Source organism: Capra hircus, chromosome 11 (assembly GCF_001704415.2).
Source record: "Capra hircus breed San Clemente chromosome 11, ASM170441v1, whole genome shotgun sequence".
Classification (NCBI taxonomy): Eukaryota; Metazoa; Chordata; class Mammalia; order Artiodactyla; family Bovidae; genus Capra; species Capra hircus.
In genome coordinates, this window is record NC_030818.1 from 73336269 (window position 1) to 73351718 (window position 15450).

At 37.2% G+C, this 15450-nt stretch overlaps 1 protein-coding gene across 3 annotated transcripts in view; it reads left to right on the forward strand.

The window, feature by feature from the left end:
* The window catches only part of ASXL2 (additional sex combs like 2, transcriptional regulator), a 116490-nt gene that overhangs the window by 89660 nt on the left and 11380 nt on the right, over positions 1-15450 (forward strand). For all 3 annotated transcript variants that reach the window (XM_005686939.3, XM_018055539.1, XM_018055538.1), the window contains 4 exons: positions 504-667; positions 5776-5872; positions 9410-9515; positions 11950-12661. In XM_005686939.3, the coding sequence (XP_005686996.2) occupies positions 504-667; positions 5776-5872; positions 9410-9515; positions 11950-12661 (1079 nt within the window). The remainder of the gene's footprint in view (positions 1-503; positions 668-5775; positions 5873-9409; positions 9516-11949; positions 12662-15450) is intronic.

A 15450-nucleotide genomic window follows, 5' to 3' on the forward strand; every position in this document is an offset into this window, starting at 1 on the left:
TCAGTGTCTAGAAAGACTGAAACCTTCCTATTGTGAACAGACTTCCTATAACTGTTAAGCTGTTCAATCGTAACATGTTTAGCTAATGCAGAGAAAATTTATGAAAATAATTATGGGAAGAGAAAAAGAGCCTTGGTGTAATTTATAGAGATATTTGAATTTTCCATTTTTCAGTCATTCTGTGTATGTGTTGTTATAAACTTTTCAGTTCCATTAGGGAAATGATCAAATCTCGAACATAAAATGCATTTTTTAGTATGACAAAAGATTCACTTTTACAGTTTATTCCAGTTTTGCAGGGGAGATAACATTTTTTTTATCCTTTATGAATGAACAAAATTTGCTTTGTTTATTTCTAAGAACCTGAAGTGTTACCTTTTTCATAGTATGATATTTTAAAATAATGACAGCCATGGCTGTTTTGTAATACAGAGCAAGGTATAGTTTAGAAAGAAACAGGAATGTGAAGAAGGCCCAGGTGATTCTTCTCCATGTTTTTACAGGGCAAATGAAGAGAACTAAATGTGCTGAGATTGATGTTGAGACGCCAGATTCCATTCTGGTTAATACAAACCTACGAGCGCTAATCAACAAACACACCTTTTCAGTCCTTCCTGGAGACTGCCAACAGCGACTGCTTTTACTACTTCCAGAGGTGGATCGACAGGTGCGTTCTTTCAAGCATATCAGCAGTTTTCTAACCTTTCTAGGGCTTCTTTCAGCCATCACCTTTAGAACTCCTTAAGACTTTTTAAATGGTTTTTGTGTGTACGTGTAAAGAAGTGGTATCAAAAGTATCAATAAGGAAAATAATATTTTTTGTAAGTGTTCTTAATTGGGTGGCCCTGTAAGGCTTATAAAGAAAAAGAACCCTCTTATCAGAAATGTCAGGATTTGGAATAAAATTTGTCTAGCTATCATATTAGGATGTAGACATCCACAGAGTATAATTCAGAAGGAAGAATTGTCTTAAGACATTACATGAGGTGTTTCAGTGGATCTTTTGATGAGATTAAGAATGTTACTTTCATTTTTTGTTAAACTTTTCTAAAACACTTTTTGCTTTAATAATAAGCTTATGATGTCAGCAAATTTGGAAAACCCAGCAGTGGCCACAGGACTGGAAAATGTCAGTTTCCCATCACAATTCCAAAGAAGGGCAGTGCTAAAGAATGTTCAAACTACCAGCCATTTGTGCTCACTTCCCATGCTAGTAAGGCTATGCTCAAAATCCTCCAACCTAGGCTTTAGACTTGGATCAAGAATTTCCAGATGTACAAAGTAAGTTGCCAACATTCGTTGGATCATAGAGAAAGCAAGGGAATTCCAGAAAAACATATACTTCTGTTTCATTGTCTACGTGAACACCTTTGACTGTGGATCACAATAGACTGGAAAATTCTTAAAGAGATGGAAATACCAGACTATCTTAACCTGTCTCCTGAGAAACCTGTATATGGGTCAAGAAGCACAGTTAGAACCTTACATGGAACAATAGACTGGTTCCAGATTGGGAATAGAATACAACAAGGCTGTATATTGTCTCCCTGTTTGTTTAATTTATATGCATAGTAAATCATGAGAATTGCGGGGCTGGATGAGTTGCAAGCTGGAATCAGGATTGCTGGGAGAAATACCAACAACCTCATATGCAGATAATACCACTAATGGCAGAAAGCAAAGAGGAACTAAAGAACCTCTTGATGAGTGTGAAAGAGGAGATTGAAAAAGCTGGCCTAAAACTCAGCATTAAACAAACTTAAGATCATGGCATCTGGTCTCATCACTTCATGGCAAATAGAAGGCAAAAAAAATGGAAGCAATGGCAGATATTCTCTTCTTGGGCTTCAGAATTACTGTGGATGGTGACTGCAGCCATGAAATTAGAAGACGTTTGCTTCTTGAAAGGAAAGCTATGACAAACAGCGTATTAAAAAGCAAAGACATCAGTTTGCTGACAAAGGTCCGTCTAGTCAAAGCTGTGGTGTTTCCAGTAGTTATGTACGGATGTGAGAGTTGAACCCTAAAGAAGGCTCACCACCAAAGAATTGATGCTTTTGAACTGTGTTGGAGGAGACTCTTTGAGAGTCCCTTGGACATCAGGGAGATCAAACTAGATATCCTAAAGGAAATCAACCCTGAATATTCATGGAAGGATTGATGCTGAAGCCGAAGCTCCAATACTTTGGCCACCTAATGTGAAGAACTGACTCATTGAAAAAGACCTTGATGCTGGGAAAGGTTGAAGGCAAAAGGAGAAGAGGGTGGCAGAGGAAGAGTTGTTTGGATAGAATCAGTGATTCAGTGGACATGAACTTGGGCAAACTCCAGGAGATAGTGAGGGACAGGGAGGCCTGGTGTGCTGCAGTCCATGGGTTCACAAACAGTTGGATACGACTTAGTGACTGAACAACAACAAAATCCAAAATAGTTTGTAGTCCTTAATACAACTAAATGGTACCTAGCAGAAACACTAAAGGTTTGGAAGAATCTTGGCAGGGACCAGAGAAATTTAAGATGGTCAGGAATAAGGCATAGGTCCAAGACATAGGCTTTCATCGAGGAAGGAGGAGTGACTAGCAAGTCATTCTCCCTTTTGATCTTCTGTTTCCTCCTCTGCAAAAGGTTCATTATGATTTTGTAAGGTTTTTTCAATTCTGTGGTTTCTTTAAAAGATTAATGATTATTTCCAAGTATGTACTATGTTCTAAGCAATCTGTAAGGCATTCCACTTTTTTCTAATCATTTAAAAACAGGATGAGAGAGATCTGTTTTACGTGTATTATAGTAAGAGAACTAGGTATGTCCTCTAGTTTGTAGTAAGAGATTATAAGTAAGCTATACAGATCATTATAGCTATTTGACTATAAAGTCAAAACTAAATCTTTCTCATTCTGAAAATCATCTTTCTACTAGACTATATTGATACCAGTTTTTATATTGCTATGAATTAGCACACTCCAGTGTTCTTGCCTGGAGAATCCCAGGGACAGGGGAGCCTGGTGGGCTACTGTCTGTGGGGTCGCACAGAGTCGGACACGACTGAAGTGACTTAGCAGCAGCAGCAGTAGCACGTGTGCGTCAGATTCCATTTCTGGGGAGTCAGATAAGTCAGTGTACTACCAGCAGTAGGGACAAAGAAGTAAAATGGATCCTTCCCAGCTATTGCTCTCCCTACCTTAACATTTCTTGGAGAAATTATAGATTTTGGGATCCCCAGTTCTTGGTTAGAACAAGTAAGGAGACTGAAGTTTTGGGAGAGTTTTTAAAGAACTTCTCTTCTTGCCTGGTATTGCTCTTATCAATTTTAAAGACTCAAGTTTGTAGGTTGGGGCTAATAACACAAGACCTAATAGAGAGGGTCTATCTGTAGAACTTTATTGTGGGTTCCTCCGAACTGTCTTATGACTAATGGTCCTTGTCCTCTATTAGAGGGGATCTTGCTATGTTCAGTTTTGGAATTAAAAGGCACCTTAGAACTTACAAGCTTTCTGTTGAGTGCAGTCCTGTTGTGTATTCTTAATAGGAGGCTACTTGACTGTCGTTTTCCGTTACTGTGGCAGGAAGGCACAGTAATCTGAGAATAGGGAGTATGGAATTTATTAATGAAATTATTAGTGAATGTATTAGTGATTCTGCCTCATTGTCAGATGAAATTTGGAGTTTATCCAAAATTCTGGTTATTATTAGCATGAAACATTGGGTACCATATTTCAGTGTATGGAGTACCCAACAATGTACAGTAGGAAAAGTAGTATTTAGACCAGAGGAAAGAATAAGGAAGGAGTGTGGATTAAAACACCTCTCTTCAGATACATTTGAAGGTCTGTCTATGGAAGAGGTAAACTTTGTTTCTCCAGGAAACAAATTTGGAGTTAAAATAATGTTAAAAAAAATAGAGCTATTAAACTGTAGAATGGACTGACTTGTTTTGAAGTAACTTGCTCAACACTGGAATATTCAAGATGTTGAGTGACCTGTTCTCATAGGAAAGTCAGTTACTCCTCTGCCAAATCCATAGACTACAAAGCAGCAGTCAGCAAGCTTTTTAGCATGCAGGCCAATTTCAGTCTACTGCCTTTCTTTGTAAATAAAGTTTTATTGGTATTCAGCCACTTCAGTTAGTTTCTGCATATTATCTATAGCTACAACAGAATTGAGCTGTTGCAGCAGAGGCCATATGACCTATTTGTAGCCCATATGACCCATCTGTCCTTTAAAGAAAAAGTTTGTGCTCTAGAGCCAGAGGAATATCATCTTAGCCCAGATAGATTTAGAAAGTAAAGTGAGTTGAGTTCCTTAATCCCTAAGATGTCCCAATAGTTACCTAAATTTTCTTCAAAACTTGGTGACTTTAAACTTAAAATTAGTCTATTAATCCATCAAGAATATTTTTTATATTGCTCTGAAATTATGGTTCAGCTTTATTTTCTACTGACTAGATGGCCAGCTGTTCTAGCACTACTTATTTATGTAATCTTCCTTTTTCTCTCAGTTTGAATTACCATCTTTGTTATATATTCTACTATTTACATGCAGTATGTATTTATAGGCACTCTTCCTCTTTCGCTTATTTCTTTGTTCACTCTAATGCTAGTAATAAGTGTTTTGATTGCAGTTACTTTGTGTGGTATGTTTAGCAATTAGAAAGGCAGTTCCCCTCAGTTTTCCATATAAATTTAAAAATCATTTTATTAATGAAGAATATGCATAGGGATTCTGATAGAAATCTAGATGTTACCTTTGAGAGAATGGCAGTTAATAAAATCGCAAATGTAAAGAAGAATCTTAAAACCTTTTGGCATGACATCACAAATCAAGTCAGTAGACAAATGGAAGGAAATACCTTCAAATTATGTGGCTGTTTTATTGTGCAAAAGTAAACGTGCAAAAGATTCTCACAAGATAAAAGATAAGGAGCCGTACTGAATAATGAGCAGATGATAGGAATTAGCATTTCACTAGATGGCAAATCTAAGTAGTCAGTAAACAACCAGAAAGATAGACAAAACTAGTAGTCAGGATAAAGGAAATTTTTATCATTTCAAACTCATTAATAGGTAGAAGTTAAATAGTGTGTTAATATCTCTTGTTCACAAGATAAGGAATATGCTCATATATTTCTAGTAGAAATGTGAATTGTTGTAGCCTTTTTAGAAAATAATCTAACAGTCTTTAGTTATATACACACACAGATATTTCTTTGCTTTCAAAACCTATCCCATAGATAAAAAGAACTAAGTATATTCATCTTTATTGGAATGCTTACTACAGCTTTGTTGATTATGGGAAAACACTGGAAATAAAGTGTATGTTTATGATTAGGAAATTAGTACATGAATTGAGGGACATTCATACAATGAAATAATCTGCAGCTATTATAGTGGAGCTAAAAAAAAAGTTGAGACACTTTGATATTGTATTATGTGAGAAAAAGAAGTTTCAGAGTAGTGTGTGTAATTTATAACATTTTTAGAAAACAATGAACCTTTTAGAAAAATCCTCTTATATATGTATTTATTTGCAGAAGATTCTTTAAGTATAATTAATCAATAGGGAATAGAATTGAGAGGAAGAAAGAGATAAACAGGAAAGAAAAAAACAGTATTACATTATAAAATAGAAGTATCCATAATCAGCATGGTGTGATTTAGTCTTGTTTCTGTAAAATTTAATGTACACACATTCTTTTCTAAAAAAGACGGGAACATCACATTCCACATATTAACATTTGGTTTTCTTCCTGAGCTTTCTGTGGCTTATTCTTTGACCCAGGTTGGTCCAGATGGTCTGATGAAGTTAAATGGCTCAGCCCTTAATAATGAGTTCTTCACTTCAGCAGCCCAAGGCTGGAAGGAAAGACTTTCAGAAGGTAAGTGTTCAACTTTATGTGTCTCCTAGAATGTATATGCATGGGGAGGGCATATTGACAGCTCTGATCTTCAGTAGGTATTTGCCCAGTTTGGGAAGGCAAAGGACAGAACATTTCGTAGGGAAGAACTAGTTATTCTGTGTGAAATACATTGGTAGACTTTTATCTAGAGCACATAACCAAGTTTGGCTCTAGATGGAGTTCAGCAAGATGTTTCTTCAAGGGTTTAAAGTTACCTGGGAAACTGAAAATATACAGATTTTTAGGCCCTATTTCTAAAGATTCTGTTTCATTATTTCTAGCTTCATGCCTGGTAGTTGAAATTTTAATAAGCAGAATATAGAATGAGTTTATTTCATGGTGTTACGAATCATGGTTTGGTAAACAGTGAGATAACTTCTTTCTCCCTGCCCCATATCAATGAAACTAACAGTTTACTAAGAACTTTTAAAAAATCCACTTTATTGAGAAATGTTTTATGTACTATAAAATTCACCCATTTGAGGTGTACAGTTTAGTGGCAGCTAGAGTGCTTTAATAAATACACATTATGACCAAGAATTCCTAACTGTGGTCACTGGTTTGCCATGTTTCTAATTCTGATCTAACAGTTTTACAGAGGGTAAATTATAAAGCATAAAAAGAGTAATTGACTGTGTTTCATAGCATGTGATTATCAGTCACTATTAGCAGTTCTTAAGCCTGACTGCTTATTATACTCATTTGTGGTATTTTTTTTAATACTGAAATCTGGGCCTCACTCTCAATTTTTGTTTTGCCTGAGCTTCATTGGGGGTTTTTTGTTTGATTTTTTCCCCAAGTGATTCTAATGTTCAGCCATTATTAAAGCCACTGACTTTTTTTTTTTTTAACTTTTTATTTGGTTTTGGGGTATAGCTGATAAACAAACAATGTTGTGTTAGTTTCAACTGAACAGTGAAAGGACTCAGCCATATATATATACACGTGTCCATTCTCCCCCAAACTCCCCTCTCATACAGTCTGCCACATAACATTGAGCTCCATATGCTATACAATAAGTCCTTGTTGGTTATCTATTTTAAATATAGCAGAGTGTACATGACCTTCCCAAAGTCCCTAACTATCTCTTCCCCCTGGCAATCATAAGCTGGTTCTCAAAGTTTGTGAATCTGTTTCTGTTTTATAAGTTGATTTATATAATTTCTTTTTGAATTCCACATATAACATGTAACTGTCGAGTTCTCCCAGCACCGTTTGTTGAAGAGACTGTCTTTCCAACATTGTGGAATCTTGCTTTCTTTGTCATAGATTAATTGACCATAGGTGCATGAGCTTTGGAAAAGGAAATGGCAACCCACTCCAGTATTCTTGCCTGGAGAATCCCGTGGACACAGGAGCCTGGCAGGCTACAGTCTATGGGGTTGCAAGAGTTGGATATGACTAAGCAACTAAGCATAGCACAGCATGGGCTTGTTTCTGGGTTTTCTATCCTGTTCTGTTGATCTGTGTTTCTATTTTTGTGCCAGTACCATACTGTTTTGATGACTGTAGTTTTATAGTATGTGATTGTATTGTTTTTATTTCAAATACTGTGTGTGTCACTGTGTCGGTACACATAGAATACAGAATAACACTTGAAAATTATGGGAAGTTGTGCCAAGGAATAGCTTTGTGAAAACAAGTGTGAGAAGCTTTAAAGTAAATACAGTTATAACGGGAGCACTGGGAATGCTAATCATTGCTCACTTTTTGTCAGATTACTGATGGAGCTAATGACCAGCTAATTAATATCTATATTTTTCATTATAGTTTTTATAGAAGTGATCACTACAACTGTGTAGAAAGGATCAATTACTGATTACTTTTGACCTTTCTCTTAAAGATTTCCATGAACAGAGACCCCATTTTTCTGAAAGAGTCAAAATCACTTGAGCACTTTAAAACATATCTGTTATCAGTACTTTTTTTAAAAGAATAATTTAGATTTATGTTCCCTACTCTCCAACTTTTTAAAGTAGATATTATCAACAGTGCTACCTCTATTATTACGTTACTTTCTTTTTTAATATGAGCAGTCACTGCTATACCTATACATGCTATCATATTTTATGAGCAACAAAAACTTTGAACACTGTACACATGTGAACAGAGTTCAGTACTATTTATCCCTCTTTCTATTAAGCCCAGTAGGCACAACCAAAAAGCAGAAGTTCTGGGTGGATTCTGATGGCTAAATCCGTCTCCTCCCACTCATATGTGATAAGTATTTGGAGAAGGCAGTGGCACCCCACTCCAGTACTCTTGCCTGGAAAATCCCATGGACGGAGGAGCCTGGTAGGCTGCAGTCCATGGGGTCGCTAAGAGTCGGACACAACTGAGCGACTTCGCTTTCACTTTTCACTTTCATGCACTGGAGAAGGAAATGGCAACCCACTCCAGTGTTCTTGCCTGGAGAATCCCAGGGATGGGGGAGCCTGGTGGGCTGCCGTCTATGGAGTTGCACAGAGTCAGACACGACTGAAGCGACTTAGCAGCAGCAGCAGTGATAAGTATTAGATGTCTTCCAGCACTTTTCCTTCCCCTCTTCCTATACTTCTAAGGCCTAAGAGGTCTTATACTTCAAATATACTCTTTCCACTTATTCTTTGATGTCCTGGGTATTAGAGAATTATCAGGAAACAGCACGACTGAAATGACTTAGCAGCAGCCTGTCTCAGGCACAGGTTTTAAGATGGCCTACCAAGCACATTCATTGTTCTCTACTGATGGAGTGGGAAGGATTGAGGTGTGGTTGGTAGTATATGAAAATAAATGGCATATTCAGAGCAGCCTAGTCTTTGGCATATTGAGTGTCTTGTTGCTAGGGCACTAGACTCATACAGTTTCTGGAACAATTAGAAAACTGACAACTCCAAAAATAGCTCCCTACCTTTTCACCTTAAAATGTCTTTAAGGAGGGCCATAGCTGTTCATTATGCTGTTAAAGCTAAAAGGACTAAAATACAAGTTGTCTCAGAGAAAGTGAAAGCGAAAGTCGCTCAGTTGTGTCCAACTCTCTGTGACCCATGGACTACACAGTCCATGGAATTCTCCAGGCCAGAATACTGGAGTGGGTAGCCTTTCCCTTCTCGAGGGGATCCTCCCAACCCAGGGATCAAACCCACGTCTCCCACATTAAATAAAACCTAAATAATAAAATGTTCAGTGTCATTATTTACCAAAAGCATATGACTGTTTTTTCCAGTGGAGAAGAAAGTTTATAAAAAATCTATAGGGAATATTTGGAGCTGGAAGGGAGTGATACAAGGAAAATCCAGAGAAAAAGCCCACTTAAACTCAGCTGAGTACTGGAAACTATACGGAGTGGGATGCAAGTGTTCATGTTTCAACTCACGGCACTTAGGGAGTTCTCCTACAGGGAGGAATTTGGGGAGATTTCTGTTACTTTCACATGATAGTATTACTCCTTCATGACTCTATCATGATTTGCCAGTAGTGGAAAGCTGCAAATAACATATTCCTATTGAACATCTCTTTTTTTTTGATATATTGTAGGTGAGTTTACACCGGAGATGCAGGTGAGAATTCGACAAGAGATTGAGAAGGAGAAAAAAGTAGAGCCATGGAAAGAACAATTCTTTGAAAGCTACTATGGTCAGAGGTAATATCAAGACAGATTTTGTAAACCACATGTTAATTCCTATACATATGTCATGTGTTACTTCATCTAACTACTTTCCCAGGAAATCTAGTCTGCAATTTTCTTCTATTTTTTTTACCAAGAAAATTATTTTCTTTTTATAATTCTTAGGTACACAGAATTGGATTTCTCATAATCTTGAACTCTTAACACATTGCCATTATAGATGGTATGGTTTCTTAAAAAAAAGATTTTATTTTCTTGAATTAGAGTCCTTTCTTTTTAAGTTCTATACTTTTTTTTTTTTTTTCTGTAGGCAGTTATCCCACAAAAGGATAACTTATCCAGAATCACTAAGGAATCCTATAATACATGCCATAATACTCAACATGTAATTAAACAGCCTCTCTTCTCTAAAAGACACTCTGGGAGATACACATAGCTGAATCAAGATACAGACCCTTTTCTCAAGGCACTATAGTGCGTCTTGTTTTTTCCTTAACAGAATCTTAATGGGAGGAATTCCCTAGTAGTCCAGTGGTTAGCACTCAGCACTTTTACTGCGATGGCGCAGATTCAAGCCCTGGTTGGGGAACTAAGATCCCACAAGCCACGAAGCATCCCCCTCAACCGCCCAGAAAAAAGAAAACTTAATGGGGACACTTAATAGATGACAGTGGGGCTGTATTGTTTGAAATAGAATTGAATACCCAGAGTCTTAATTGTCTGTTAGTTTCTCTTCCTTCCTTATGTATACCTAATGGACTGCATAATCATAGCTTGAGAACAAACAGCTCTTTTCCTTATCTTCCTGTCCTTATCCCCTTTGTGGTCATTTCAGAAGTGATTCTTAATGAAATGAAGAGCCCAGTACACTGATTTTTTTACCTTCTTGGTGTGAGCTTTGAGCTGTTCTACAGAAATCAAAGTGAATACATTTAGACCATGATCACAGGTGGCAGTTAATTTTGTAAATATTGTTCATTCCAAGCGTTACAGCCATTCTTGGGTCTTTCTGTTTTTAGCTGTTACTTTCTGCCAGCTTTTTGGGAAGGACTACATTTGATTATTGTACAAATTTGTCCTTAGCCATTCCATCTCAGGGGTACAGGACTGATTATTTGAAGTCACCAAAGAGGACTGTCTTATTTTTACTTGTACATTATTCTGAGACATTAGGGAAAATCTGTAGTGAACCCTCCAGGGTAGTCTAGCTATTAGCCAGGAAGTCCTACTTGGCCTTCATTCCCAGGATAACTCGGAGGCACTTAATCTCAGAATTTTAGAGCTATACCAAGTAAAATTTAAACAGACTTTCCAAAAATTCAGTTTTCATTTTCAGCCTCTGGAGATTAGTCCTCTCTCCTGTCTCCTCTGGTTTCCTTAGATTTCTTGGGCCAGCCTTTCTTCGGGTACTTCAGAACAAAGCTGTTCAGTTCAGTCACTCAGTCGTGTCTGACTCTTTACAGTCCCATGGACTGCAGCACACCATGCTTCCCTGTCCATCACCAACTCCCGGAGCTTACTCAAACTCATGTCCATTGCGTCAGTGATGCCATCCAACCATCTCATCCTCTGTTGTCCCCTTCTCCTCCTGCCTTCAGTCTTTCCCAGCATCAGGGGCTTTACCAGTGAGTCAGTTCTTCGCATTAGGTGGCCAAAGTACTAGAGCTTCAGCTTCAGCATCAGTCCTTCCAATGAATATTCAGGACTGATTTCCTTTAGGATGGACTGGTTTGATCTCCTTGCTGTCCAAGCTGATTACAGTCCAAACCCACAATCCTATGGGACATGGGTCTTTGGCTTCTTTCACTTCTCTGTGGGAAGTCTGTGGTGTATGCCTGTAGACAGTGTAGCTCCTTTGTAAGCAGAAGTAATAATAATAATTAACATTACAGTGAGGTTTTATTATGTCCTAGGTGGTACTAAGAATAGGTACTAAGTATTCTAAAGTACTTAGAATAGTGGTACCACGCTATTCTAAGTACTTTACATGCATTAGTTGCTCATCCTAGCAACACTGAAGTGATTAGCCTCAGTGTACTATTAAAGAAATGAGGTGGTTGGATAGCATGACCAATTCAATGAACATGAATTTGAGCAAACTCTGGGAGATAGTGAAGGACAGGGAAGCCTGACATGCTGCAGTCCATGGGTTTGCCAAGAGTCAAACATGACTTAGTGACTAAACAACAACACTGTTAAAGAAACTGAGACACAGAGGCTACTCACTTACTTAATATCACATGGATAGTAGGTATCAGAGCCAGGATTTGAATCTAGGTGCTCTAGTTCCAGACCTTTCACTAATATTAATAATAGTGATGATAATATATAAAGACTACTGGCTGAGTACCACAGATTCTTCCAGATATTGCCATATACATTATCTGATAATATATTCAGTAACATAGGCGATTTCTCAACTACAGTATTTTTTTCTTCCACCCTTTAGTTCTGGCCTGAGTCTTGAAGATTCAAAGAAATTGACAGCTTCACCCAATGATCCCAAAGTAAAGAAAACCCCAGCTGAGCAACCAAAATCTACGCTTCCTTCAGAGGCCTCACCTGTCAGTATAGTCCCAGTAATTCCTCAGTTAGAATCTAAAGAAGAAGTACTGCAGATGCCATCACCAGTCAGAAAAGAAGAGCATGAAAGCCAAGATAAGACGCAGCCACACTCCACAGAGCCCCTTCTTTCCCCGGCTACCAATACAAATGAGCTTAGCAGCATTCCTCCCATCAAGTGCCCTAAGGATGAGGCTCTTGTGGAGCAAAAGCCAGTTGCCTCTGCTGAACAGGAATCTGAGAAAGAGAATCATCTCACTACACCTTCAAATTATAATAAAAATGAAAGCCAGGAAGCTTTAGTTACTTCCCTGAGCAAACCCAAGAGTCCTGGGGTAGAAACAACAGTAATGAAGCCCACAATAGAAGCAGGTCCACAGGAGACAACTATGAAAGAGCCTCCATCAACTCTGGCTGATCACAGCCCAGAAAGCCTCAAGAGGAAATCTTCTCTCACCCAAGAAGAGGCCCCGACAAGCTGGGAGAAAAGGCCGCGTGTCACTGAGCATCGCCAGCACCAGCAGCCATTTCAGGTCTCCCCACAGCCCTTTCTCAGTAGAGGGGACAGGTTCCAGGTGCGGAGAGTACCACCCCTCAAGGTAAGAAAGGAAGAATTGAAGAAGAGAGATGGTCTGAACAAGTTTTTGGTTTTGCCTACTAAATTTCAAGTGTTTGTGATGTTTCTTAATGTGGAAGCAGTGGTATGTATTTGATATGTGTGTAACCATGGTCATACATGAGTAAAATTATTAAGAAACAGGCATTTAGAAGTGCAGCCTTACAGATCTTTATTGGGATTTGAATACTTATTCAAATATCTGAGAATCTAATGTAATCCACTTCCACCCACCCTCTCTGCTGGCTACTCTTGTATTTTAAGACAATTATGGAATGTATTCTGTTAAGTATAATAGCAAACAGGAGGAGGTCATTGATGTAAGAGGTCATGTATCTTTGTATCAAGAGCCATGATGTTTAAGTGTGCCTTGACCCTTTTCTTGCTGCCATAACTGATGAGATGTTTTGAGGGTCTGAACTCCCTTTTAGTTCTGTCCTTTTATAGGAAATGTGTGTGGCCGCCATGAATCTCCCTCTCTTGAGGGATTTTAGTAAGATGGTATAGCCTAAGCTCTGCTGCTTTGGATATGTGATTAACTTGTGCTTTAGCCATATATTGCTGTGTATCAAGATCTTTTAAATTTCTATAGCACTGTCACTACCTTCGTGTGTACTTGGTCTTGTGCCTAACATTAGTTTTCAGTTCATTCTTCATTTCATTAATCATATCTAGTGACTTAATGTTTTTTATTAATAGTATTTATTAGTATTATTGTGTCTGCATGAACTCTGGCGCTGGGTATTCATTCACATTGGAATATAAGTTAAAAAATAAGCCAAATAGAAACACGTTTTTCCCTTTTTAAATTTAACTTAGGTGAACTGAAGTCCTACTGGAAATAACCCTTGAAATACTCCGTTAGAAGTACTTGACCTGTTTCATGCACTATGAGACTCTGCTCCTCTTTGCTTCTTTTTGCTAATACTATGCTGGTCTTAATTTTAAATTTTGTGGTTTCAGCACTCAGGACTCTCCTTTTTCCTTTTCCTTTTTTTGATATTTTTCTACCATTAGGATACACTCTCATGCTTTGCTGGAGATTTTCATTTTATAATAATTACTCATTCTTCTTCTTTAAAAATATGAGAAACCTTTCTTTGAAGCTTATCTTATCTCTAGACCTGAGAGCTGGGTTACAGTTTAGGTTTTACTTTATATAAATGACACTGGGTAAGAACCATCATTTCTGTTTCCACATCTTTCTGCTAATCCAAAGAGGCTCTGCACTGAAAACTTAAATCTTTTGTGACCAAATTAATGTTACTTAACTTTCTTCCTTTTTTTTTCACTCCTGCCTCATTTCAAAGCTTTCTAGCAGAAGTGACTTTAGTATTATAATTCTCTTACCTTAGACCTTATCCAAATCCCTCTTTCTGAGACGAAGCTTAATGTAATTTAGAACAAATCTTTTAAACAAAACTTAAGTAGAAAAACAAAATTTGAATTTTATTATCAATCTCTTATTGTATAAAATTACGTATGCACATGTATCTATCCTACATACATATATAATATAAAATATACACATATATATACAGCTACAGACAGAGATAGAAAACTCAGACATACATTGTATATTACAGTTATAACAGAAAGAATCTAATTCCTTTTCTATACAAGGAGAGAGGGCTTCTCAGTAAGTTAAGTTGTTGCGGTTGTTATCAACGCCTAGAAACTTGTGTGGTTTTCATAATTTAAAAAAGTATTACATCTCATTTATTCTACATAAACAGATAATAGGACTAGTTACATAAATAACTGAAATTATTTTTAAGCATTAAAAAATTTTATTTTAACCACTTTGAAGGATTATCCTTATTTCATCAACATGTTATTGATGATTTTCAGTCATTATGATAGATATCATTTATTGTGCTGAATATCTTGTTATTCTCAAGGTTATTCTGATGTAAGATGGTTTGTTCCTAATCCTATATATGATTCCTCTAAACAACTGTGCTTTTTACTTCTTGTTTTTAATTTTCTAGTTTCATCTGTTTTTTCTCCCTATTAATTGTCTGTTCCAGATGGTATTACTAAAGGGTAATAACGACTTTACTCTGGGCAGCTTCTGAAATACTGTGTGCAGTTGGATGTAAAACAGATTCAACTTTGAGACAGAGGTTCAGTATATCTCAAGATGAGAAATATGTGGGCTTTATGACAAGTGTTACACAAATCCCATAGGTCTAACTTCTGAAAGAGAGAGAGTTTTTCAGGACTGCTGACCTTTTCAGAAATGAGTATTGCCAGTAATGCAAAATCCTTAGTGACTTTATTATTCTCAATTAAGGAGTTCCGGAAAGATGCATTATCTTTGGGCTCAGTGGCTTAGTTTTTTTAGTTAAATGTCCTAGAACATCTGTAACCATTATTTTCTGTTTTTAACTTTACCAACTATTAGAAGGTTTAAGATTGGTGCATCCTGATGCATTCCAATAGATTTCAAAGTATTGTTTTGAACAGAAGTCAGAGTCTTTTCAAATATATTTTATGATATGAAAATCAGTGGTTTCAGACCTAATGATGCATTCAGAATCTCCTCACAAGGTTTTTAGAAATGCATTTTTTCTCTAGGAGTTCTAATTTTCAATTTTAGGGATAGGACTTAGAGCACATATATTTTTTTAAAGCTCCACAAATATAATGCCAGCAGGCGGTGAAAATGACTTCGGTTCATAGTGTAGCCAATATGTACGTACTCCCTCTTGGGTGGGTGGGGTGGGTTACACATTGTCTTTCTTCTGGTGCTATCCAGAGGCCTCTGTA